This window comes from Xiphophorus couchianus, chromosome 10, assembly GCF_001444195.1.
Source record: "Xiphophorus couchianus chromosome 10, X_couchianus-1.0, whole genome shotgun sequence".
Classification (NCBI taxonomy): domain Eukaryota; kingdom Metazoa; phylum Chordata; class Actinopteri; order Cyprinodontiformes; family Poeciliidae; genus Xiphophorus; species Xiphophorus couchianus.
In genome coordinates, this window is record NC_040237.1 from 5,414,646 (window position 1) to 5,442,383 (window position 27,738).

Below are 27,738 nucleotides of genomic sequence, written 5' to 3' on the forward strand. Positions count from 1 at the left end.
CTTCCATGGCACTGCACATTCTACTATAATAAATAAAGTTTTAAATTCAGTAGATAATATTTTACCCCTCCTTTCATTGAAAATGATCCTGTAGGGTAAACGAGCAGAAATCTGCTCCACTGCTCCTCGACAGACTGGCTGTGTTGAAGAGGTCAGGGCTGGTGGTTATTTCTGGAGTGTATATCAGCAAGCATCCCCCTCCTGTATGTGGTGCTTGAGACTGACGTGGCAAGTGTCGAATACACAGGAGGATGACAGTCACCAACACTCACATGCTGAACCCCCCAACCCTCCACCCCACGCTGCATTTCAGTATTAGCAATGAAAGGGTGGGGTGATCTGGAGAACGATCAGAGAGAGTGTCTGATACCTCCACAGTGTGAGGAACTGAGGAAGAAGAGAACAGACTTCCCACACACATTCATATACACTTGGACCGCGGTTTGGGAGCAGAGATGGTGGCGGAGGAGATCCTGGTCTGTCTCTCAGGAGGAGCTCCATGGGGGTTCAGGCTGCAAGGAGGAGCGGAGCAGCAAAAGCCTCTACAGGTGGCAAAGGTACAGTAGTCAAAAAACCAATATGTAAAAAACAGCTGAATATCTGGCAAGTTTAATGTGCTGAGCTGGTTTTGTGATGTTTCTCACTGTTATTAATTAACATTGTTACAATAATTCTAAAATAAATGAAGAAAACATTATTTACAATATTTCTCCACCTCTTCAATTATGTAACAGCAACATATCAACTGAAACATGTTTAAGTTTGTTTGTTTATCTATCTATCTATCTATCTATCTATCTATCTATCTATCTATCTATCTATCTATCTATCTATCTATCTATCTATCTATCTATCTATCTATCTATCTATCTATCTATCTATCTACCCACCCACCCACCCACCCATCTATCTATCTATCTATCTATCTATCTATCTATCTATCTATCTATCTATCTATCTATCTATCTATCTATCTATCTATCTATCTATCTATCTATCTATCTATCTATCTATCTATCTATCTATCTATCTATCTATCTATCTATCTATCTATCTATCTATCTATCTATCTATCTATCTATCTATCTATCTATCTACCTACCCACCCACCCACCCACCCACCCACCCACCCATCTATCTATCTATCTATCTATCTATCTATCTATCTATCTATCTATCTATCTATCTATCTATCTATCTATCTATCTATCTATCTATCTATCTATCTATCTATCTATCTATCTATCTATCTATCTATCTATCTATCTATCTATCTATCTATCTATCAATAATCTGGATTCACATTGCTCAAAAAGTGCAATGTTCTGCTGCAGATTAGCTTTTATCCTGCCTCATTTTTCACGCAGCAGTGTTTGGCCAAGGTCCAGTTTAATTTAAACTTCAGCTGTTGTACAATTGTGTTTCTGGGCCAGGGAACTGCTGGAGCACAGCTTTGTGAGGACGGTCATGTTGCCCATACAGATGGAGAGAAGAATCAAAAATGCAAAAAGACACTTTTTCAAAGAAGGCACTCTTTCATAAATAGCTTCAGCCTGAATCTTTTTAAAGTCTTTCACTTTTTTTCTTGTATATTTTGCGTCAGATTTGTGGACACAGAATTTGCCTCCTTTCTGGTTTGATTGAAATGTAAAATAGAAATTCATCTAGCAGCTTGCAAAGTAGGCCTGTCACAATTACATGTTTTGCTGGACGATAAATTGTCCCAGAACTTAACGCGATAAACGATAATATTGTTGTGTGGAGAACATTTTCAAGTAATATAATAGTAATAGCGCAAATAACACATTTTCAGAGATCAATATACTTTAAATTTTAATGAACATCTAAACACTGGAACTGAGATATATATTAAATATCCAAAATAAATAAAGAAAACAACAGAAACAAGAAATAAAATAAATAATAAAGTCTGTAAACAAAACTATCTTTCAAAAAAAGGGATAGTTGAGACCAAAACACCGGACTGAAGACTTTTATTCGGTTTTTGATAAAAAGAGAGAAAAACGATAAATCAAGCAAATGAAAATGATTGAGTTTCTTTTAATTTATCATGTGATTAATTGATTTATTGTGACAGGCCTATTGCAAAGTCTTGATATCCGTTTCATTAATTCATTCATAAACATTTGAAGATTGAACAAAACGACTGAGAAAAACTAATATGTATATAAACTCCTGAATTTGAGGGAAGTAGCAAAAAATCTTTCTATATTTAATTCCTACAAGTTATTTTGTCAATCCTAATTCTGATTTACAACAGGCAAAGTTTAGTTTGATTTACTGTAACATCAGATTTTGTTCGGTCTTAGCATCATATCTAAATTGTAGCCAACAAGATTTATTTCAGGTCCATTATCTACCACTTTACACTTAAGTAAAATATGCAAATTATTCAGATCAAAATTACCACTGAGTACCACTAAAGAGTGCCAAAGCTTGAGAGTCATTGATCTAATGAGCAAAGTTATCCTGGAAGCAGGAGACTGACCTCACCAACCCCGATGACAAAAGCTGACCAATCACTTGTGAGATCTCCAAACTTCTTAAATTTAGACAGATTAGCTCTGAAACCAAATTTATCTGTGCAGCCGGTATTTTCAGGCTGACAAAATCACCTTAATTTGAAGTGAGATCTGTGTGTTTCCTCTTGCTGTGTGTGTTATGTGTGGTCAGGCATACCTCAGATAAGCCCGGCTGAGAACGGAGCTCAAACGGATCAGAATAGCTCGTTTGAGAGCAGCTAGAATCTGAGGATGGAAAAAACCAGACCTCTTGTTCTCACACACCCCTACAGACTTAAACACACAGACTCACACACACTAAAGCTTTTTATTTTGACATTATTCACTTTTGAGAGTGAAGTGTTTCCTTTCACAATAGAACCCGTCTCTCTCTGTCTAGGAATGTTTTGGATTTTTTTGAGTCAGTTCTTATTTTGGAAATGTGGGCGGGGCATATGGAGAGTGACAGACACGCCCCCCTTGCTGCACGCAGCTGTTCAAATTCCCATTTTTATGATGCGTGCTCGTACATTTGCCTTTAAAACCTCTAAAACCAAATGGAAAAACTGGGCCAAGAGGCAACCTTCTCAGGATGGAAAACAGTTCAAGTGGGTGCTTGAATGATCAACATTTTCACTTTCAGCTGGCATGATAAGGTGTGTGTTTTAGTGTGTGTGTGAGTGCGAGGGAACAGATGGGACGACCTTATCGCCTACTTTTAGCTCCAAGTGTGACAGGAATGCTCACTATCTCATTTAAACCCACTATCACCCCCACACCACCTCTAGAACGTACTTCCTGAGGGTTCGATGACATCATCGACCTCAAGCTGCCGCTTATGATAAAACTGATCAATAGATTCAATCATTTTCTTTCAGCTCCTGGCTTTTAGGCTTATTGTTTTTGTGACAAAAATCTAACTCACATCAATACCATAATCACTATGGTTTAAAAAAAAAACAATCTCAGTGACAAAGTGCTATCAAAATGGATGCTTCCCAGGAAGATTGGAGGCTCTCATTTTCTCATGCATCTCTTGTCAAATGACAATTTTGAAAGGCTAATGTTTTGTCATCACCAATAAAGAGGAAATGTGCATCCATTAGGACAATGTGACAATGTCTATGTCACATGTTCAAATACCTGTTCATATTGCGGCACTTAGTGATGGAAGATTGTATAGAAATGGTCAGATTGGGTGTATTTAGGCACCAATATAAGCAAAGAACTGATTTGTATTGATAAAAGAGCTGAGCCAAATAGGGAGGCTCTTTATTTATTTATTTGTAGTTCAAACATCCAGTTTTCAGTCCTCAACTGAGACTGTGCAAAGCTGCTAGACCTTCCCCTTCTCCTTATCTAAAGGACTGAGCTAATGTTAAGTTCCTAAGTAGCATGTCTCCTACATAAATCCACCTCGAGGTTTTTCAGGCTGCTTCTGCCAGTAGAAGACCTCTCTAAATACCAAAAGCTATTCCAGAGACTGCAGTAAACTTTTTTCTTTCTTTAGGTACGCAAGCGCAGCAAAGCCTGCCGAGCCGGACTGAAGGAGCAAGATGAGCTGATTGCCATTGGTGACCAGATGTGTGCAGATCTCACACATGCTCAGGCCATGAGCCTAGTAGATAAAGAGACTTCCACACTGACCCTAAAAGTTAGAAGGTCAGAACATGGACACAGTTATTTTAATTTATAAAGGTAAACAACGAAACCAAGTTTTGCCTTGATATTTGTTTTATTTTAGGAACCTCTCTGGATTTCTCTCTCTACCTTGTTCTGCTCGCTCCATTTCACCTCAATCGTCCATGAGGGTTCTGTCTTCTCCTGCCACCCTCCTGAACAACAGTTCCTCCTTTCTCTCGCCCACTGAGTTATCCAGAGGCATTACTTCCCCCCCCGACAGCGAGGCATACTACGGCGAAACAGACAGCGACGCAGACACACATTCACAAACGCACCGACGACGCCAACGGCGAACATCTCCTCATGCTCGCTCACCTTCGCGTTACGACAATCAAGAAGAGGAGACTTCTGAGATGAGCGGGTAAGAGAAGAACCAGAAGAGAAACTCCAAGACCTTTACTATTAACAGCACTGCAAAAACACAAAATCATACCAAGCCGGTCTAGTTTCCAGAGAAAATACTGCAGTACCCTTGAAATAAAACAAAACTAACTTACAAGTAACTTGTTTGAGCTTTACATTATGTTATGGCATTTCCTTATTAAAACATACCTGGAGTGTTTATTTAATTCTTTCATGCATGTTTGAGAAATCCTTTAATCTCCATGGCAACCATTCAGCTGTGCAAAACACCTGGGTGGACAAAGTCCCGCCTTCTAGGCACAGCTCCTCCTCTGAGTTGTGATTTCCAAGTTTTTGAACTTCTGTCTCACAGAGCAGACAGGACTTTCTTAAAGAGACAGAAGTCAAATTTTAAGGCCTTGATTTACAAAGTCATATTTAAAACATAAAATGTTTCTATAGCAACGGAAGGTAACATAGTTACTTGATTGTGCTATAAAAAGATTCTACTTAGCTTGAAAACACATAATAATGTCCCTTTAAGTAATTAATTCCCTAATATTGATGAAAAGTATTAGCTGGAAGTGAAATAATCTGTCACTGTAACAAGACACTTTTAATATGGAAAAAAATGTCTTGTTTACATTACAGAATAAATGAATTAAAATAAGCTCCAACATATTACAGAAAAGTTACTTTTTGAGTTAATTTTATCTTAAATGAAATGTACTAAGATTGTTCCAGTACAAACTATACCAACGATGCTAGGTAAGATTTTATGTTTTTGCAGTGTGAGCCATGACACATTGTGAAATAACGTTCTGCATCTGTGTTTGATCCAAGGTATGAAAGTGCTACAGACGCAGGAGTTACGACCCAGTGGCATGCTCAGGGTCTCACCAGCGTCCCTCGCAGAGACTTTATCTACCTGCCCGACCCAGAGGAGAGATACACATCCGCTCACACCCTGACCCCTCGCACCCTCACCCCGACCCCTGATCAGGGCCCGGTGGACGCAGAGGGAGAGGGGGACAGCGGCTTCCAGGAGACAGGGGGCTACATTACACCAGCCTGCCCTCCTTTGGTGTCTCCTGAACGGGCCAAAGACGCCTTGAAGTTGAGCTCTGGTCATCATCTGGTGCCCATGGTGGGACCGCAGCTCAGCCCGGTGAACGACGAACTCTCCACCAGCTACGTGGACAAAGCTAGACAGGCCAGTGAGTATTATCCTAACACAATTTGCTTTGCACAAAATAAACCTGTTCTTGGTCTATTTTAGATTTTGTGAAGATTTTACTTGGTACAGAACATAGAAATGTTAAAACCAGGACGTCCAGGAAATTTGGAAACATAGAAAATATGATTTAAGTATCTTCTTCATCAGGATAAAACCTGACTAAAGGTTTCATACTTCCATCTGTTATTTTAGTTTATTTAGTACAAATAAAGTACAGATCAATTAAGAAAATAATGATAACAGTGCAGGAAGATGCAAACGGCTTATTTAAAATTATCTGTCTGTCCGTCCGTCTGTCCGCAATAAAATAGACTTAGACTTAGACTGACTTTATTGTCATTTTGCATGCACAGGGTGTATACAGAACAAAATTTCGTTGCATACGAAATTTGCATAACCCAATAACCCAATACTCTTTAATGTTGCTGCTCCAGTCCTTCTGCTCCTCTGCTCTGCAGAGTATCATTTTCTCCATCTTGGTAATAATTTATTTTCCAATAATATTGCCCTCAACATTTCATTTTATTTATTTAATTTCCCTGGAGTTTTTGTTCTGCTTCAGTTTTCTTGAGATTTATCTCTGAGTTTGTTCAGAACAACATGTTTAGGATGTTACTATTCAACTGTAACAGGAGAAAATAACATCAGATAGACCACATTACAAAGAAAGTCCAAAAGACAAACATAACATTGTGGTTTTAAATCTTTTGTTAGATCGCCCTCCAGTGGCCATTGCCTATTCTTATCCGATCGTTTATATTTGCATGTTGGAGCAATGAAGTGAGATACACCAGACACCAGCAGAGGGATTTTCCACGTTCCCCTCTCATCCTCTCCTGGAAGTATTCTGGATATTTGCCTCGGTGGCTGTATTTATAGCTGCTGAAGCTTTCTGAATAAGAGAGCAGAGCCCTGATTTATAGACCAGCTTAATGTGTATATATGTGGACAGTGTGTAAATAACTGCTTGTGTGCACATAAATAGAGATATATATGTGTTTCTGTTCATTTAAATTGATTCAGAAGAGCTGATGTAGAGTGATTATTTGCATTTTATTCTATTTAATGGGAAATTCTAGTTGTCTCAGAGTTCAGGGTAGGCAATACAATTATAGGGAAGTATTGATGAAATTCCCCAAAAGGATGACGTATGAATATTAAAAGAGAAAATAAGTGACTCTTGCCCTATGGCCCTGAATCAAGATTTGTAGCATTTTTTATAATCTATTTTTACAGACATGACTTTCCAACTATATTTATTGTATGTAAATATTTTTTTGGCTTAATTATTTTTGGGTTTGGCAAGCCCCTTGTCAATTTACTATTTTTAAGGGTGCAGACTGAAGAGCATGCAAATGGTTATAAACATTAGGTATTACAGATTAAATATATTTTTTTGTATAGGGTGGATGCTCATGTTTATATGAATACCAACATTGGCAACACTGCTGCCAATTGCCAAGTCAATTGTGACACCATGTAGAACAAAGAACCAAAGATGATGATGATTATAATTACAATAATGATTCAGATTATTGTGTATTAAATCAGACATTGTAAAATAATTAGAATTACGACACATTTCCAGTGTTAGAAGGCAAAATAATCCTATTAACAAAATGCAATACCAACAATACAACAACTACTACTATTAGGAGTAATATAATAACACTGCTACTACTAATAATAATAATACTAGTTTTTGGTTGTTGTGTTTTATTTTGGATATTAAAACTGTCTTTCAGTTCCAATGTTATTCCAAAATTAAAGTTTACTGCTCTTTGTTCGAGCAAACTTGCAATATTATGCCATAATGTATTACTTGAAAATGGTCTGAAAAGAACAAAATTATTGTTTATTGTAATAATTTCTGGGACAATTAATTGTCCAGCAAAGTCTGTTATTGTGACAGCGTGTCTGTGATGGACTGGTGACCAGGTGTCCAGGGTGTACCTGCCACTCAAATGGGTATTTGAACAGGATGAACATAATATTTAAAGTTGTTTCAGTTTTTTTGTTTCATTTTGCTGACCTTTCAGCAAAATAATGCAGTAGCAATAGAGCTTTTAATTCTGACAAGCTTTCTCAAGACTGGAACTTTTTTGTTGAGGATCATCAGCAGAAGTGTTTTCAATTCATAAATATTTTTGCTGAACTTCTTCTTGAACCTGTGAAGTGTTATTTCCACCTTCTTGGTTTGAAACATAATTTCAACAGAGCTGACAGCTGATTAAACTGAATAACTATGCACTGACTGAGTTCCCGTTCCTGGAGGGAATGCTGCTGCAATGAACGATCTGTCATCGGGTGCGAGAGCCCAAAGACGTGAATAACTTTAATGCAGGCTGAGGGCTTTACTACAGGACAAACGGTGGCAGTGCCACCAGAGATCTGCCCTTTCTCGTGTTACAAACACACACAGCGACTTTGGATCCGAGATCATTGACTCTGTTGTTGCAGAGTTTTGCGTCTTTGTGTACAACAGCAATGACTTACTGCTAACCTTTCGGCGATACGCTACGTGTCACACAGTCATATATACACAGTGATCTAAACATGTGGCGAGGGGTCTCCCGCTCTTTGTGTGTGTGTTTAGGACAGAAAGCAGACAGGTGTTTGAAGCCAGTCAGACAGGAATAGAGGGTTGACATCATGTGTTGCTTTGGGTTGCTGAAAACAGACAAAGGTCTTTACATGGGCTGAGCTCTCAGAACAGGAGACAGTGACTAAACGGGTCTCCACTCAGAGCTGATTTGGACTCTGTTGGGGTGTGTGTGGGAGGGTCCGAAGGACACACACTCACACACTTAGTGGTGAAATGAGGGACCTCACATCTCCTTTAGGTTCAGACAAAGGTGGACTCAGGGTTCCACGCACTGTTTACGCAGGTAAGACTCATTATACCCTTGACTGACTTTCTTTTGGAGGCGAAATTTTGATTATTTTAAAAAAAGAAATGTTTGTTGTTGTAATCTGTGAAGATTCTGTGATCTAATAAGCTTCTACCAAAATGATGTAGGAGCAACATTTCCACCTTCTTGGTTTGAATCATAATTTCAACCGAGCTGACTGATATCTTTTTAAAAAGTCACTGCGAACAAACAATGCAGATGTTATTAACTTTTATAATTATTTCAGTCCTCTTGTTAGATTGATTATTGGGATTAGTGGGGATGATGTTAAAGTGTCAACACCAGTTTCCAGCGCCATTTATTACAAGGACACAATTATTTTTGTTATTATATTTTGGAAATTCATAATTTTCCCCTGCAGTGACAGGAATCAAGTACTGACCTACATCAAACGGTTTGCTGTCACGGTAAAGATAATGATCATATTTATTTTACAATTAGCTGGTCTAATAAATCAATGTATCATATGTTGACGAAGAGCTAAACTGCTTTCAAGCAGGAACAGAGGAAAAGTATTTGCCTCTGTACATTTTTTAAATTATTTTGATTTTTGTCTGTCTTCACTGCAAAGACAAAATCTTACCAAGTGTTTTTGCTCTAGTTTCTACTGCAAATATCCTAGCCCACTTGAAATAAGACAAGACTAACTTATAAGTAACTTTTTTAGCAAGATATCAGAGCTTGTTTTAGGTCAACAATAACTTAATATTAATTTAAAAAGTACTAATTCCAGTGGCAGAATTTTCCTCTTATTGCAACACATTTTTTCCCGTTTCATAAGGGAAATAATCTGCTAATGGAACTTGTACTTTTTCTTAGTTTTGTCCTATTTAAAGTGTACTTAGATATGCATACTTGAAACTAGACCATAAAATACTTGGTAAGATTTTGTGTTTTGCAGTGCTAATGTTTTACATCGTCAAGCAAATATAAATAATGAAGATAACCTGAGTAAAAACAAAATGCTGCTTTCAAATGATGGGCTCACTGTTTAAGAGACAAAAGCTGGTTAATTGAGTGAAAAAGTATTTTTCCCTTAAACCTAATGTGTTGTTCTGCTGTTTTTGTGCTGAATGTTTAATAATTCAGACACATTGAGGCCTTTTTCATCACAAATGGCCCGTTTAAAGTTAAGCCATGACATCTTAATTAAATTAACTTTCAGACTTTGACTAGACCAATCCAAAGCCTTCATTTTGTTTACGTTTTTTTTGACTGGTTCACTTCAGATGACTGTCTTGCTGAATAAACTAAGGGTTCTATGAATGGCCAGACATTATTTTGCAGGATTCTTCCTCAAAAATTTATGAAAAATTAATGGTTCTGTCAATTACGCCAAATTAGTAGCCAGAGGTGGGAAGTAACCACTTTTACTCAATTACATTTACTTTTTGGAAAAGTTACTTTTGGGAGTAGCTTAACTATATTGAAAAATGTTACTATGACGAAATAGGCCTGCAGAGCCTCAGATGTTATTCTGATTTTTTGTGATCTCCCTGATGAGGGTTGAGTTTGTCCTTTGGAGTAATTCTTTTAGGACTGGGAAGGTTCACACCTGTTCCATCACTTCTCCATTAGTGAATAATGAATTTTACTGTGATTCCCCTTTGTCTGAATGCCTCAGAAATGACTTGTAACTCTTTCCAGACTTTTAGATGTCAGTAACGTAGGATCTTATCTGTCCTGGAATTTCTTTGAAACATATTTTTGTTTTATTTTTGGCCTCCTTAATGTGTCAGAAAAGTTCTTTTCAAATCCTTTCTTATTTCTAAAGGTCATATAGTAAACAAAACAAAGGAGTCAGTAGCATTTTCACATAAATCTAGCACTTTTTCCCTTAATAAATGAAGTTTTCATTTGTAAATGTTATCTTTGTCTGATATTAAGATTTGATTGATGATCTAAAAGATTTCAGTATGACATAAAAACAAATATTATGAGAGGGGGCAACACATTTTCTGTACCCCTGCATGTCTTTCAATGATGTGTCACTCAAAACTTATACATGGTTCAGACCAGGCAAAACAGTGAAATATCTAAAACTGCATTTGACTGTGTTGGAATTCATTTAATAAAAAGAAAAAAGATTGTAATTCTGTAATTTCAAAGGACGGCACATTTTCTGAAGTCTACATTTAGAAAAGTCTTTCTACTCTGTCTTAAAACTTAGATTTATCCGTCCTTCAACATTTTCCCAAAACTAATTTACTGATTATCCAAACACAAGAGGAATATGTAAGCATATGGACACAATTTGGGAAGCAGATAGATTGTGATCTAATCTTCCCAGAGTGTGACTCAACATTGGAGAGCAGCAGGAATTGTTTGTTCTAAATCCACAACACGCTCTCCTGTCAGTCACTGCGAATGCTCATCCCAGCTCCTAGCTGTGATGATACTGACTGAATCAGCCGCCACCAGCAGGTAGAGAGAACTATCACACTGTTTTGCTTCCTTTATTTGTTGCCCACTCCTTGTTTTGTATTAATCAGAACTCCCATTACTGCTTCTCCCCTGCGTTTCTGCTCATTCCAGCAGATTTATTTTCGTCTCTCGCTTATTTTTCGCTTCCTGTCTTGCAGAGTTGCAGCGCGGAGAGAGCGTGGTGGAGAAACAGGTGAAAGAAGCCCGCACTAAATGCCGCTCTATTGCATCTTTGCTGACTGATGCTCCCAACCCCAATTCGAAAGGGGTTCTTATGTTCAAGAAACGGCGGCAAAGAGCCAAGAAATACACACTGACCTGCTTTGGGAAGGCTGAAGGAGTCAGAGGAGGTGAAACAGAAGGGGAAACAGGAGGGGAGACAGAAGAGGAAGGAGGAGGAAGTTCAGTTTTAAGTGGCTCTGAGGTTGAGGAAGAAGGATTGTCTGCGTCTTTTGACCCTACGTGGGATTCAGGTTATCTTGACCTGCTAGACAGGAGAAGCTCTGCCTGCCCGTCAACCACACCAACTACCCTGACAACACCAAGCGCCAACCACAGCGCAGAGGTGGACCACTCAGCTCATCTAACACCAGGACGTTTACCTTCTGTAAATCAAAGCTTAGGGTTGGACATCTCGGGTTTGGAGAGTTCAGGCAGCGACAGCTTCACAAAACAACCCATCAGTAACCAAATGTCTCCTCCAGCTGTGGCTTTGACCAACGGGGGTTCAGTTTCCGTAAGCCAGGCGAGTGTCGTTCTGAGCCCACCCTCGGAGACACCCATACAAAGTCAAAATGGGCTCCACAATAACTCTAATAACACAGCCCACTCTGATTTTGGTCCAAGCCCCAGCATGGACTCAATCAGTAACTCCAGTTTTAATCCTAATCCCGGCTTTCTGAACCGCACTGCACGGCCCTTCACCCCAGGCTCAACCCCAAATCGTGCGTCTGTGACCTCTGTGATGTTTCGACCTCCCCAGCCCAAACCCACACCGCTAACTATGGCTCCCAAGTCCATTTCAGCAGTGTCCACCATGACAATCCCACCAACCCAACCTCCTCCAGGGCCAGATGCAAGAAGAGCTGTGTCCAGCACCTCTCTGTACATACCTCCGAGAAATAACAACAGTAACTCTTCCCCTTCGCTATACTCTCCTCCATCAGCTCTTTCTTCGTCTTTCTCTCAGCCTCCTTCAACATTTTCCTCTCTTCCTGCAGAACATGCTCCTTCCTCAACCCCATTTTCACCATCTACAGATCAGTTTTCTCCAATACACCCATCAATTGCTAAACCTTACCTTTGTTCTCCTGCTCCTACTAATCCACCTCCACACATCTTGTCTCTGAATACATCTTCTGAATTAGCTAAGGACTCATTCCCTGCACCTCCTCTCCCTCAGCCATCTCCATCTCCGTCTGTCCACCCAATAATCAATGTAACCGATGCAGCTTCCCCAACAGGGCCTCCCCAAGCACCTGTCAATGACTCAATGGCCACAAGAGAGCAACGCATTTCCGTCCCAGCCACTCGCACCGGCATTCTTCATGATGCACGCCGTCGTAGCAACAAGAAGCCAATGTTCAGCGCACTGCAAAGCAAAGATGTTTCTCCAAACCCAGACTTGCTGTCGATGGTGCAGAACATGGATGATCGTTGCGTGGGAAGAAGCCCAAATGGTGAGTCTGGACTAGCGCAGAGTGGGGAGGCAGGTCATGAGTCAGGGCCTGAGGAGGACTGGCTGAGACTTGGTGCAGAAGCTTGTAACTTCATGCAGGCGCAGCGAGGACCAAAGCCCCCTGCTGTGGCTCCTAAACCACAGACCCCCCAGGTTCCGCAGCTTGCTGGAAAAGGAGGTCAGCTCTTTGCCCGCAGACAGAACAGGATGGATCGGTATGTTGTTGAGCGTTCTCCATCTGTTGCTGCTGCACCTTACTCTCCTGCTCAGACCAGGGAGCCCTCACCCACACCTTCCCTTCCTGCCGCATGGAAGTACTCACCTAACATTCGCGCCCCACCTCCGATCAACTACAACCCCCTACTGTCTCCGTCCTGCCCTCCGAAGGCCCAGAGGAAACCCGAGGTAGCAAAGTTAGGGACAAACAGACCCAAAGGGCACAAGGCAGGCATCAAACCTGTTGACATAATGAGTCACCAGCCGTACCAGCTTAACTCCTCCCTGTTCAGCTATGGAGGTGGAGTTCCCCAGGATCCTTCCAATGCTAATCAACAGAGAGGTGGTCCTCAAAAGACAGCGCGGGTCTACGAGGTAAAGAGGTTCTCAACACCCCCGCCCACTGCCACAGGACCCACACCAAAAGTTATTGTACCTCGATCAGCCACAACACTTGGAGAACCACTAAGGTACTCTGATGAGTTTACCCCTCCCACTGCTGGAGCAATGCCCCATGAACCCCACCAGACTCCACCACAGCCTTTTCAGCCTCAGTGGGCCTCCTCCCCTTTGCCTCCTGCCCCCACTGCTCCTCTTCCTCAGCTCCCAACCTTCTCCTCACCTCTGGTTTCAATCCCACCTCCGCAGGCCAACAGGAGTTTCAAGAGCGCCCCTGATCTAAGTCCTATGAGTCCCAGTAATGCCTCTTACCAGTCACCCAGTGGCTCCCAGCCTCCTAGGGTCCCCAGACCTCGGTTCAGCACTTCTAACTTGGGCCTGCAACCTTGCATATGGCGGCCTGGATCCACCACACACCAAACAGATCCTCATCTGGACATGAGAAATAAAAACTGTGGGGAAATGGAGAAATAATTTAAAATCTGGAATCTGGAATCACAGCATTTGTTTGCTTTGAATTCACATGTATCACATTTAATTAATTTCCCAGTTCATGTTTGACTCTTCTGGTGAAAATTAGTTTAACGGTGACCTATTATGCTTCCTTGAACAGGTTACAAGACATGTTCATTACATAAAATCATTCTTATATATGAGAACGAACCGTCTTTTAAAAAGGTTTGTTTTCCAGACACCAAAAAATTATTTATTTTTGTCCATAAATTGGCTGGGTGGATTTTTTAAGCACTTGGACTGTTTTTAGAAACGGAAGTGCAAAAACATACAGAATGTGAATTTTGCATAATAGGTTCCCTTTAAAAAACAAACACTGCTCAACAATAGAAATCATTGATGTTTGTTAGAGAAATCTGAAGCAAAGTTTTATAAATAACATGCAGAATTATATGAGTTTAATGACTAAAAAAGTGTAATAGAGGATGTGTAATGGTGGGTATGATTTAAGAGAGAGGTGGCAGAAAAAGGGAAAAGATGTACAGAAAGAAGAAATGCTCCAAAAATTCTGATTGGTTGCTTACCTTCACAATCTTCAACATCCAACCTGTTGCTATCACACAATAGCACATTTAAATAAATTCTCGTATAGTCAATATTAAATATTATAGATAGCCTAAAGTATATAAGTTGGATCCTTGATCTTTGTGTGCTTTGTTGTAGCGGAAAGCCTCTTGCTGCACTTGGTTGTTAATATAGAACATGAAATACAGTATATAAGTACAACATGTCTGTTTAGCTGTGATTCTTTTTCACAGAAACATGAGGTTGAATAAAAATAGACATGACTCACCTCAGCTGTCACTCTGTCTCTCCTTGTGTCAACACCCACCCCCACACTGACCTGCAGTACACCACACCCATTCGTTTCTCAATTTTTAGCCGCATTTTATGACTCTTTTGTAGATCAATTTAAACTGACTCTTTGCTCATAAGTATAGTCTAGGCATTAAGAAACTATTTTAATCGTGTCCCAACTTTTACCACATGGAGGCGCTGTAGGATTTGTCACCAAAGTATGTTGCACTATTACAGTTTAATATTTCCTAACATGTTTTGCTTCAGATTTTACAGTCTCAGATGATCACCAACTCTACAGCTATGGTTATTTTCCTACCTTAGTTTATTTTCTTTAGCTCTACATGCATCTATCTAGACTTCCAAGTACTATGTTAAAAAAGTATTTACACCCCTACAACTCCAGATTTGCATTTTGCAATTGTACAATGACAACTTCAAAGCATACTCATAAAATTTTATATAACAGATTTATAATTATAAAATAAAAGGGGAATATAAGGAATACAAAATATAGGGTTCCATTTTTTATACATAAAAATCATAGGACCTTAGGGTTACTTTTATTTTCATTTTCCATCCCTATTATCTTCATCCTTCTCTACCATAAACTGGTAGCGATGGATGTGCTTGGTATAGAAAAGCGTCCCACCAGCATAATGCTGCCACCAACATGCTTCAAATTAAGTTGTCATGGTAAACAAATGTAAATAAGATAAGTTTAATGAACTTTATTCAATTACTTGTGACAAATTAATGGTTTCAGTGGTTTGCAACAAGAAGCTGTAGATCTTCTATAGGTCTGTTGTGGAGAGGTTTATCTCCTCTCCCATCTTTGGTTGAGGTAGCAGCATCAGAACCAAGGACTTGGAAAGGCTCGACAACTTGATAAAGAAGTTGTTCTGTTCTGGGGAGATGATGGACCATTATGGTCGCCCACCTAAGTTAAGGTTTACACTCGCACGAGAAAACAGCTGCAAACAGATTCACAATTGTACAACTATGCGTCTTTGAAAAGCACATTCGATCAACAAGAATGCAGAAAGTGGTTTCTGAAGACAACAACAAAGAACATGTCTTTTAAAGCATTCATTGTTCTGCTCAGACAGCAGTAAAAATCAGCTGCCCAAATGTACTGGACCGCTGCTGGGGTTGGTAGCTAACAGGGCAGTGCCCGATTGTGACTTGACTATCAAAAAACATGAACTTATTGCCAAACAACGGCAGTTTTTTTTAAAGTCAGTGGTTGTTTTAAGAAGCAGTTGAGACCCGAACAGAAGAACAAAAACATCCAAAATGTGTATTTTACATAATAGGTCACCATTAATACTAAATATTATTGGAAGACTAGGACAAAAATTAAGCAAAGTAGACTTTTCTTTAGTTGTGTTTTATGTTTAATTTTCCCTCCAACATTGACCTACATCTTAAAGCTGCTTAATGTCATCCATCTAAAGGCCTTGGAGCTGTGAAACCCAAGCACGTAAAGGGATCTAACCTTTAACCCTTGAGTGCGATCAGTTGACACTAAGGGGCTATCACTCTGTGCTAACTTTAGTCCTGTCCAGATCTGATGGTAAGCTAACTGCTCTGCAACTCAAAGAGGAAACACACATGAAAATAAAATTCTTCATTATGACATTTGTGGCTGTTTTTATTTAGAAGTTATTTCAGAAGCCTGGAGAGAATAAATTATAAAAATTACCCTTGAGCTCTTTATTCTAACCATTCTGCTAAAAGCTTATTTAACTAATCTAATTATTTTAGCTTAAAATAAATAAGGTCATTGATCTTGTTGGGTCAAGCTTTGGTTCTCACAAACCTAATGGACCCCTGACATGCAGTTAAACACACAGACCCCCCCACCCCCCACACACACAGTCGTGTTTTTATCACTTGTGGGGACTTCACATTGACTTTCATTAATTTCTACAGCCTAACCCTTACCCATAATCCTAACCCTTACCCATAATCCTAACCCTAACCCTATAATCCTAACCATCACATACCAAACCCTTACCTTAATCTTTACCCTAAACCTAACCATCACAGACCTAACCACTAACCCAAAACCAACAATTTCCCTTATGGGGACCAAGAAAATGTCCCCATAAGGAGCAATGGTCCCTATAACCTAACATTGTAGACAGAAATAGGTTCCCATAAGGATATGAAAACCTGGTGTACACACACACACAAACACACGCTCCCCTACTCACACTCAAACTCAAATGACCCATTTCAAGTATTTTTGGAGCTGTTAATCTCAAACTGTTTGGCACGGTACTAAACTCTTAATTCTGATGGCTTTTTCAAATGTGATGGCTTTTTCAAATGTGAAACCCCCGCCTGCCCTGACCACGACCTGGTGGTCCATAGCACAAGAAGAACCCGGCTGATTGGGTTTCAGTCTCTGCAGAGCAAAGAAGACGGCAGGCAGTACAATACGAGATCTGGGAATCTAGATTCCTGTTCGTCTGGAACCTGGATCTTCCTCCTGCGGAAACCCGACGTCTCACAGGTAAGACACAAGAAACATGAAGGTGTGTGACAGCAATGGTGACCGCCCAAAAGATATACTTGTTTCTACATAATGCAAAAAGTGCTATCTGAAAAGCAAAAACAAAAGATCTAACAAAGCATTTTTGGTCTAGCTTCTAGTACAAATATCTTAGGTCACTTGAAGAAAGACAAAACTAACTTACCAGTAACTTATCAGCAAAACATAGAAGCTTGTTTTAAGTAAATAAATCCTTAATACTGATGACAAACCACTAGTTCCTCTTATAAGAAGAAAACAAAAATACTTGGTAAAATTCTGTGTTTTTGCAGTGTGGATCTAAATTATCAGATAATTTGGCATGTTTTGGATGCATCTACATGACCTAGGAAGCAGATTTTAGCATCTCAGTTTTAGAAGAGAAACTAAAAATAAGTAATAGCCGCATTATCATGACTGGTTTAATCTATTTTGAAATGGAGCTCCGTTATTTTAACTAAATGAGATGTTGATTGGGGACTTTTTTCACCTCGTCTTACACTGTGAGGAATGCGGTGGAGTTTTTAGTCTGCGCAGATGGATGTATCTGGGAATGTGCTGACTGATGCCCTTCCTCCCCAGCTGTCTCCTGCAGATTTATCTGGAGCTAAAACCGGCCGGTTAAGGGGGACAGGAGCGCCTCTTCTCTTTGGAGGTGCTGGTAACTGGACCCACACGGGCCCTCGCGGGCCCTCGCGTTCAGCTCCTGTAGCCAGCGCCGTCGCCGGCTCCTTGTTGGCTTCCATTTCCCCGCAACATCCTGAAAAAACACCTGTAATCTCCAGCTTTTAATCCTGCCCCCACCGGCTCACATTAATCACAGGGGAGAAACTGTCTGAGTGCAAATCCAGGAGTGTTTTTGTGTGCTGTACAACATGGACTCATAAAAATAGCTCACACAGGACAGAGTACGCAGCTAGGAAATGAGCTTCAATTACAGAGGATGAAAAGCAATTACATTAACTGCCTCCCTGTAGACGGACCCTTCTGCTTCTTCTTGCGCGCTGGGACTCACCCCCAGCTTTGCATAATTGCTTTCGACCTGTTCAACTGACAGCGACATACCGCTGGAACCGCATCTGAGTGGTTAGTCAAGAGAGATGCAAAGCCGCCACCACAAATTAATGTCCTCAAAGAGACGCGTGGGTCTGGACGCCTTGTTTGAAGTGAGCTTCCCTTGATTAAGGGACCCTCTGAAAGTCTGCTGGGAACCACAACCAACTGAGGCTCATGTGCAACTTCATTATTCTCAGATGGTCAGCAAACTTTTCCTGGATTAGATTTCTCTCCCATCCGTTCAACCTCTTGTTTCTCTTTCTGTGAGGCTCTAAACCAGTGGTTCTCAAATGGGGGTACGCGTACCCCTGGGGGTACGTGGAGGTACTGCAGGGGGTACGTGAAGCTTTTCAAAATATCTTTAAAAAATCAGTAGGCTCCTCATAATAAGTCTTGGGAAAAATTATTTTGTAAAAAGTTCGATAAAATATAAATGTGTGTTCATGCACTGAATTTTATATTCAGTATTTAGTTTCAATATCCTTTAAAATAAAACGGACCCCCCCACCAAGTTAGTTTGACCCACGGACCCAGGGCACTTGTCAACGACCTGTCGTTATCATGATTACACTGTATCTATGGAGACGTGGCTAAAGCACAGCAGCAATGCTGCTGAAAGTATAGATAAAGTGAAAAAGAAGGCACTGTACCTCTTTTTTGTTCCAAAAATGTTTTGCCAGTGTCAGGGGGTACTTGACTAAAAATATATTTTTAAGGGGGTACATCACTGAAAAAAGTTTGAGAACCACTGCTCTAAACTATTAAACTATGCCTCACATCCAGTGGCGTCCCCAGAAAATTTGTCGCAGAAAAAGCCACAGCTTTGTTTGGCTGCAAACAAAGCTGGACAAGGGGAGTAAAAGTTTTAGGAGGGCGAAGCTTAAACAGAAGTTTATTGTTTTATTTATTTATTGTGTTTTACATTTATGATTTCACTGAAGAAGATGACTCTGTTTGCCTTTCTGTGACATGAACATGATTATCTGGAGGGAGGAATAAGGTGGCCAGCATTTTTCAGGACTTATTGCCAACCTCTGGGGGGCGCCACTGTTTACATCTCACACATTTGACCTACTATTATCAATATTAGAGAGTTATTGTTATTGATCTGAAAAGAAATCATCTTATTGAGAAAAACAGAACAAGGGTAAAACAAATTGATCTGTAGAAGAAATAAATTATTAAATGTAAATGAAGCTCAACACTCAAAGGTAAAGCAAAGAGTTCATCACATTTTTTGCACAAAATTATTCTTAGATAATGATAGTTTAGTCTGGTCAGTTCTGCCTATTTTTAGGACGTCTTGTCACTTTAAATCCAAATAATCTGCTGCTGGCCACGCCTCCCAACTCAATGTTTACACTAACACATGAAAATGGCTGCAAACAAATCCGCTATCATACAACCCTACATCATTGAAAAGCAAAAGTAGGACCTCCTGCACAACCAGCAAGTGGTTTCTAAATGGTAAGTCAATAATAAAAGACTTGCCTTTTCCCCAGCAGCCCTTATACAGCAAATACAGCAGTAAAACTAGAAATGTGCAGGAGTTTCGTTTGGTTTGCTAGGTGGTCAGCTGGGCTCGACTGGGGTTGCTAGGTAACGGGTCAATGTGACATAACAATCTGTACGTTTTTAAACAGTTAATTTCCCAGACGCCAGAAAAACTTTAACTTTTCATTTGCCCAAAATAACTGGGTGGTTTTCTTAAGTTCTTGGTCTGTTGTAAGAAGCAGAAAAGGAAGTACAAAACATGCAAAATGTAAATTTTGTATAATGTATAATATAATATCTATCTATCTATCACACAAAATCTTACAATTCTTTTTGCCTAGTTTCTAGTGCAAATATCTTAATACTCTTAAAATAAGACAAAATTAACTTACAAGTAACTTTTAAATAATATATAGGAGCTTGTTTTAAATAAATAATTCCTAAATATTGATTTTTTTTTTTTGCTGGTTCCACTGAAATTTTGTCACAACAATTAAATTTTTTCATGTTACAAGTTAAATAAACTGCCAGAGGAACTAGTACATTTTGTTAATTTGTGCTTGTAGAAGAATTATTGACTTAAAAAAATGTACATCTATATCTTGAAGAAAAGTTACTTGCAAGTTAGTTTTGTTTTAGTGCAAGTTTACTAAGATATTTGCACTAAAAATGAGACAAAAAATACTTTTGCATTTTGTATCCATCTATCTATGCATCCCGAGTCTCACTACTTGAAAATAAATTTCTGAAATTAAATACCCTTTCACTGATATTGTGATTCAGGGAGATGCACCTGACATTTGATCTAAAAAAGAAAAACAAACAAAATGTCAAAAACATTGCTCTGCTTTGTCTTTCAGCTATGCCTCTCTCAAGCTCTGCCCCTTCTAACAAGAGGAAGAAGGCCAGCAAGATCATCACTGACCTTTCCCACATCAGCCAGAATGGTAAAGCCTGCGGTAGTCACATAAAGCAAACAGTCATGCATTTAAACATGCTGCTTAATCGGGACGCTTTCAAAATCCTCCTTTACCTGCTGCGACTTCATTACACGCTCGACTGAAGAACAAATCTTCTGCATTCGTTTGCCGTCTGCCCTGTCAGCATGTTGCAGAGCGAACTGCGTGGGTGTGAATCATTGTATGAGGTTGCATGATACCATGATTAAACACACACACACACACACACACACACGCCCACACACACTTAAGTGTTCCTGGTGGTAACAGGATAGCCAACATGCATGTGGAATCTCCTGGAGGGTGGCGGGTCGTTATCAGATGGCAAGGCGGCCACAAATCTGTCACCCTAACAGACAACACAGAACAGCACATGTTGACTTTGCACTCATTTTATTAGTGTGAACATAATTACATTAAGCTGTAAAACTATAGCAGAAAAAGTTAACATTGGGTCAAACTGAATTTAGCATTCCCCTGCTAATATTAGATCTCTTTCTACTTGCTGTTCTTTGCTTTGTTCAGCTACATTGGCTGTGTTTGGTGGTTTATTCCTGTATTTCGTCCAAAATGACTCAGAAGTTTCCCATCCTGCAGGAATGGTCCTTCAGAAACAGAATGCTTAATGCAGCTCTTTCTGCCAGACCCACCAGTGGGTCCATCTGTTCAAACTCAAGCTGTGCATCCTTCAAATGGTTCAAACACAAAGTGCATTATTTCTATTAGGGGAAACACCAAGATTTTTTTCTTCTAATTGTACTGGGTAAATCTTTATGAGGCTTTTTTTATTGACATCTATGGTTGTGTCACCTGTAAAAGATGGACTGAAGCAGAATTTCAAAGTACTCTGGCTATACTAATGCTGATTTTTGGTAAGTTTAAAAAAAAAATTATGTAACTTCAAAACAACTTTGATTGGTCCACATCATCCTGCTGCAGGTACTCTATCAGACGCACAAAGGTGTGTGATTAACAAGTGAATTGTCTGAGGAGTGAACAGCCGCTCCATCCACTAAAGGATAAAAATGTGTTAACTAATGGATAAATGGATGCATTCACTGGGTTTTTTCTCCTCTAGTTATTAAATTAGTGATCATCTGAGGTCAACTTAGCTTGTAGGACTTACACAACACATACATTTCTATATCTGCACTAGAAACTAGACTAAAAATACTTGGTATTTTTTATTTGTGCAGTAGATACTCTAAGGTAAAATCTGCTGTCTGAATGCGATTGACCGCCTTGCACCCATGGTTACATCTGCCATTCAACAATCTGTCGAGGTCTCTCCCTGTTTGTCTCATTTTTTCCGGTTCCGGTCCGTCTGCTGTCCCATCTGCAGCTACATCTGTATCCTACCGGTTTGTTTTCAGTCAGTCATTCGGCAGCTAATCCTGCTTATCCCTTATTTTGCTCCAGTTAATACCAACACATCTCTCCATCATCCCCTCTGTCTTTTCCATCACATAACTCTCTCCCACTATCTGCTGTCCGTCTGTCCGGTCCTGCCTCTGCTCCGTCTGCTCGGTTTCTTCCCAGTCACCGCTACTTTCTCGTTCTTCTCAAACAACACTAATAAATATCCCAGTGGGAGACTTGGCTCTGCTCGGCATCCTCAATATTTCTTTTCCATATATACAAACTTAACACACAACAGCCGGCACAAGCCTGATTTATGACGCGCCGCTAACAGCTCTCCACGGCTCTGCAATGCCAACTTTCAGCTTTATAGACGAGTCTGCGTGAGAGGGCGGGAGGACAGGGGTTTGTGGCTGAACTCCAGGTGTTATGAGTGATATCAGGGTTTACATGGTGGATGAGGAGCCTGCTTTTATGGGGCGTAAAATCCATCACAGCTCTCCATCCAGAGTAACAGAGAGGAGAGGCCATGCGTGTTATGAGGAATTCCCTTCACAAACAAACTAAAAGCTGCTCTGACATTCCCCCACTGCACACTTGTTCTATAACGCCTTGACCTGCTGACCCCTAAAACGCCCCGGAGGCATGAGACCACACAACAGGTTCACACTCCAAGTTACTACTGAGAGTACAGCCAAGTATAGCCTACTGCTAAAAACACATTTATTAGTGGCTAGTACCCTCACTTCGCACTTAAAGTACCGTATTTTCCGGACTATAGAGCGCACCTTACTACAAGCCGCATCTATGAAGTTTAAAGAAAACCCTAAAAAACCTGGAAACGTACATATATAAGCCGCACCGGGCCATAAATAAAAGCATGATGTCAAAATAAAAGCATGATGAGCCGTGCCGCTTCATGGAGTGGCCGAAATAAAAGGAACCTTTTATAGTTCATGTATATTAACGGTTTTGATGATGGGACTCATCAACATGTAATGTTTGTTATTGGTTTTCTCAATGGTTGATTATGGTATATTTTGTGACTTTATATTTGTGTTTTTTATTATGTAAAACACTTTGAAACTGCATTGTTGCTGAAATGTGCTACACAAATAAACTTGATTGAAATGGAGCCAGCAAGAGGAAAAAATCTGACATCTGGAAAAACATGAGATGATCATTCACAAGATTCTTTTTACAATTTCAGATTACTATTGCTACTGGATGGAAAACTGATCAAGACTGCAGTATAAAATAAGTCATGAATTATCTTCAAAATTAAACACTTCATAATTTATATTTTAAATAGCAGCAAAACTAGTTTCCACATAACTGATGGGATTGAATGTCTAACAAAAAAGGAACATTGCTTACCTTTACAAATGAAACATAGCCAGAAAATAAAAATTTGACTTTGTTGTAGGTTAAAATATCAATATGTGGGTGTTAGAGATTTTTTGGTATTATCATTTTATTATTACTTTAGTTCACATTCAGCCTATAGATCATTGTGATTTTCTGTTTAAAGTGTTCTCTTCCTTATGTGTGTAGGAACTGACGTGGAGGTCACTACTGTCTGTTCATCTTCACGAGAAATAGTTAACACTGAGTTTCTCAGACCTTAAATCCTTTTACAAGAACACCTCCTAATTTAGTAACTACCTGTGAGCAGTCGTATTTTGTTTTGTTGACAGTATTGACCGAGATTTGAACCGGGCTCAGACCTTTGATCAGATATCACATCTGGAACTGGGTTAGTTTTACGACTTCTGTTGTTTTTCCTGACTGCCCCCTTGCCTGTTTTTCTTTGACAATAAAAACAGGAGCTCATGTGGAAGCAGATCAGAACTCTCTGTGAACGGCTCGAAGGAGCAGTTGACGGAGACTTCTCCTTTTGCAAAAGCTTGACATGAAATTCATATACGTGGTTCTTTCTTTTATGTAGGTTTGAAAGGAAAAATACCTATCAGTGGGTTTCACACAATTTTATTTATCTAATGTTTACAAATTAAATATTTGATAAAAGATAAGGTGAGGTAATTTTATTTATATGGCACATTTTCAACAACAAGGCAGTTCAAATTGCTTTACATGAATTAGAAGGAAACACAAATAAAACAAACCAAATGAAAGATAAATAGAGAAATATGTAGTTCTATGAGGACATAGAACTACATGTAGGTTCCCCATGTTTAATAAGAATAAGTAGTCCGTAATTTATAAGCTAATGGGGTTTTTCTGGATTCTAGATTTGATCAAATTAGATGTTGGTTCTCCTTGATTGATTCTATAAAGTAGTAATTTCTAAGTTTGTTATAGATTTGTAATCTAACAGGAGTTTATCTAGGTCTTATTAGTTTAATGCTAAATGTTGATCTAAGGTAATGAGTAGTTTCTACTAATAGAAACTAATATGAGTTTCTCTGGATTCTAAGTTTGTTCTAATTCCTGGGGATTAAGTGAACTTTTTCAAATAAAAGTCATACAATCCAAGCCTTAATATTCTCAATATTTCAATTTTTAAACTTCAGACAGACTGCAGAGTTAGTCTATTTATTTGAAAATTTCTAATCTTTTAAGTTGAAATATAATTCTGAATTAAGCATAAACAAACAAAGATATTCAAATCTGCTGATTGCATACGTACCTTTTACCCAGAGAGTGCTATTTTCGTCTTCCTTTCTCATCCCGACAGAGGACGAGCTGGACCCGAACGCTGCTCAATTCGACCTGGGCACCAAGATCAAGACGCCGAAGGACGTGATGCTGGAGGAGCTTTCCCTGATGAAGAACAAGGGCTCCAAGATGTTCAGGATGAGGCAGCAGAGAGTTGAGAGGTTCATCGTGAGCAACGAGAACATGGTGGGGCTTCAAACATCGAACGGACCTCCTCTTGTGTTGAGTTCAGGAGCTTCTACCGGCTGTTTCTGTCTTCCAGCAGAACCTCCAGAATCTGCTGATGTCTCCGCCTCCTGTTCCACCAAAACCAGAGAAGCCAAAAGAAGAAAGTAGGTTCAGACTGCAACAAATTATTACTTTAGCTATCAATTAATTAATTGATTAATTGGACAAAAAAGTAGCAGATTCTACATAGTTTTCTTTTAACCACTTAATGCTACTTTATACAATACCAGAAATTTATTAAAAGGTGGAAATAAAGAACTCGATTCCTTTTTTTAATTAAGAAAATAAACATTTTATTGGCTAAAATGCAGTAACATAGTATTTCTTTAGTGAATTTGAACAGGGTAAAGCTAAAACTACGCCACTTGAGGAGTTCTAGGTAAAACATATTTGCAGACAAATGTTTTTTTTATTATCTTAAATGCAAAATATCTATATATGTTGTACAGTTTTGACTTAAATATTGCTCTGAATATAATTTTCTTTCAGTAAATGGCCTATTTCTGATTCTATATGCTCTAGTTAACAATTAATCAATTACTAAAATTGTTTCAATAACTGATCCATCACAAATTAATTCAGTCCTAGTTCGGATATATGAGCTTTTCATGTATGTTATTTCTAAACTTTGCAAATCTCAGAGGTGGAAGAGGCAGTAGATAATCTGGAAAAGGCAAAGAGGAGGAAGGAGTATGTTCGCACCTACATATCGCCATGGGAACGAGCCATGACGGACGAGGAACTGAAAGCCACCATGAAGTCTTGCATGCCAGGACCCATCCATATTCACCCAGACCTGCCTCAGTACAAAAGCTTCAACAGGTACAAACATGATCTAAAATAAACGACCAGGTTTAAAGGTCGTTGTGCTTTAAAGTTTAAACCGTTTCATATAGAAATTATTCTGCATTTTAACTGTCAGAGGATGTAAAAGCATGCAAAGGTTTCAATGTATGTGGTTTCAAAAATGTGCAAGACCCCAAAAATGGAAGAAAAAAAAAAGATTTCAAGTGAAACATCAAATAATGAGACTTATTGACGATTACAGCTCTCAGCTACTGAAAGCTCAAAATTCAGTTTTTGAAAAATAAATGAAATAAAACCACAAAAAAGCTGTTTAATAGAGGAATATGGTCAATCATCAAGCCATTTGTTCTCAGAGTGCTGTATTCAAGCATATTAATGGAAAGCTTAGTGAAAGAAAAATTAATAAAAAGGTGCAAAGTAACACATAACTGCAGCCTGGACTGGATTGTGAAGCAAAGTTATTTTAAGAGTTTAGGGGCCATTCACAAGCAAAATTGGGCAGTAAGTAATTAAATTTACTTGAATACATTTTTGGAAAAAATGTACTTTTAGGAAAACGTTTGCTACACTGAAGTGTCACTACTCTTGAGTAAAAAGTTTGCATATTTTACCCACAATGATTAATTTCACCGAATGAAGAAAAAACTTAATGAACCAAATATTCACCAGACATAGACACACACCTGCAGTTTTTGTAAAAAATTCATAAGTTTTATATGGAAAGAAATTTATTTTTTAAAACTTTTCTTTTGCCAGATATTGTTACTTTGTAATTATGTTATTTTTAAGAATTATTTTCATTTATTTTGATCCTTAAAATACAAAAAATGTCTACTTAACTTCCTATTTTCAGTACTCAAATCGCCTTTTTACCAAATACTTTTTCACTCTTGCTTGAGTGATTTCTTGGCGTCTACTTTTTACTTTAACCGGGGTAAAAATATGTTGTAGTGCTACTCTTGCTTGAGAACAATTATTGGACACACTACCCACCTCTGTTCACACTTTAGCTGAATTCAGACCAGGAAAAGTCTGATCTAAACTGATGTAACTACTTCTTGTACTAAGCCACGTCAGAACCAGAAACGTCTTCATCTGTTCCTTTATCTATACAAACTTTGCAACAAAAGACAAATGAGCTTTTTTTCCCTCTCTCTCTCTCTCTTCCCAGGACGGCGCTGCCATACGGCGGCATCGAAAAGGCGTCCAAGCTGCTGACCTTCGAGCTCCCGGAGGTCAGCGCTGCCGGTGAGGAGCAGGAGCCTCTCCCGACCCTTCAGGCCGACATCCGCTCAAGACCCTCGTTCAACCGCACGCCCATTGGCTGGGTCTGCAGCGACGGCAGCTCGCACGTCCAACCGGACATGGAGGTCCCCTACGACGGCGAGACGGACGACCTGTGAAGACACATGTAGACACGAGCATATTTACAGTCCAAGACTTCATCACACACAAAGAAAGCTCTTCTGGGATTCATGTCAGACAGACTGATAACTTCAGCTCTGTCAGCCCTGCTGAGGTGCATCTATTAAACACACAACTTTAACTGATTGGAAACAAAAATTGTGAGCCTTTGGTGACGCTTACACTCTTCGCTGTTAATCAGCTAATGTCAGACCTGGGTGAATAGCAGTAGATTTGCATGCTGTAATCTTAAAATAACGTAAATATGCAATAAATGTCCCCCTTTACAGAATGTCTGGTTTCTGTTCACCCCACACTGACTTTAGTTGTGGCAAAATTAATTACAGTATAGTGAGTAGAACTGAAACCTCATTCATTTCTCCCCTCCTCAGTCAGGCGAGATCAAAAGGTATCTTTGAAACTAAATATTTTATTTGGACAATCATTTCTGATCTTGGTAAAGACATCTGCAGCACTAATTTGTTGTTG

At 39.3% G+C, this 27,738-nt stretch overlaps 2 protein-coding genes across 3 annotated transcripts; both read left to right on the plus strand.

The window, feature by feature from the left end:
- The first annotated feature begins 305 nt into the window (after window positions 1–305).
- Window positions 306–14,723, plus strand: LOC114152175 (synaptopodin 2-like protein). Its single transcript, XM_028029964.1, has 5 exons — window positions 306–557; window positions 4,033–4,184; window positions 4,267–4,566; window positions 5,391–5,764; window positions 11,279–14,723. The coding sequence occupies exons 1-5, from the start codon at window positions 456–458 to the stop codon at window positions 13,885–13,887; spliced, it is 3,537 nt and encodes a 1,178-aa protein (XP_027885765.1). The 5' UTR covers window positions 306–455; the 3' UTR covers window positions 13,888–14,723.
- A 2,390-nt stretch (window positions 14,724–17,113) lies between these two features.
- On the plus strand, window positions 17,114–27,541 carry myoz1b (myozenin 1b). Of its 2 annotated transcripts, none has more exons than XM_028029965.1 (6): window positions 17,114–17,245; window positions 20,674–20,760; window positions 24,830–24,996; window positions 25,073–25,142; window positions 25,680–25,860; window positions 27,017–27,541. In XM_028029965.1, the coding sequence occupies exons 2-6, from the start codon at window positions 20,676–20,678 to the stop codon at window positions 27,246–27,248; spliced, it is 735 nt and encodes a 244-aa protein (XP_027885766.1). In that variant the 5' UTR covers window positions 17,114–17,245; window positions 20,674–20,675; the 3' UTR covers window positions 27,249–27,541. The 2 variants fall into 2 exon arrangements, with proteins under 2 accessions (XP_027885766.1, XP_027885767.1); XM_028029966.1 differs by having other exon boundaries at window positions 25,076–25,142.
- The last annotated feature ends 197 nt before the right edge of the window (window positions 27,542–27,738 follow it).

What these genes read in the sequence shown, in the direction of transcription:
- myoz1b (XM_028029965.1), top strand. Translation starts at nt 20,676, where the DNA reads ATGCCTCTCTCAAGCTCTGCCCCTTCTAACAAGAGGAAGAAGGCCAGC. An exon ending in TCGTGAGCAACGAGAACATG is followed by an intron (nt 24,997 to 25,072) that starts GTGGGGCTTCAA and finishes TCTGTCTTCCAG; the next exon opens with CAGAACCTCCAGAATCTGCT. An exon ending in AGAGAAGCCAAAAGAAGAAA is followed by an intron (nt 25,143 to 25,679) that starts GTAGGTTCAGAC and finishes TGCAAATCTCAG; the next exon opens with AGGTGGAAGAGGCAGTAGAT.
- LOC114152175 (XM_028029964.1), top strand. Translation starts at nt 456, where the DNA reads ATGGTGGCGGAGGAGATCCTGGTCTGTCTCTCAGGAGGAGCTCCATGG. An exon ending in AGCCTCTACAGGTGGCAAAG is followed by an intron (nt 558 to 4,032) that starts GTACAGTAGTCA and finishes TTCTTTCTTTAG; the next exon opens with GTACGCAAGCGCAGCAAAGC. An exon ending in GAGACTTCTGAGATGAGCGG is followed by an intron (nt 4,567 to 5,390) that starts GTAAGAGAAGAA and finishes GTTTGATCCAAG; the next exon opens with GTATGAAAGTGCTACAGACG.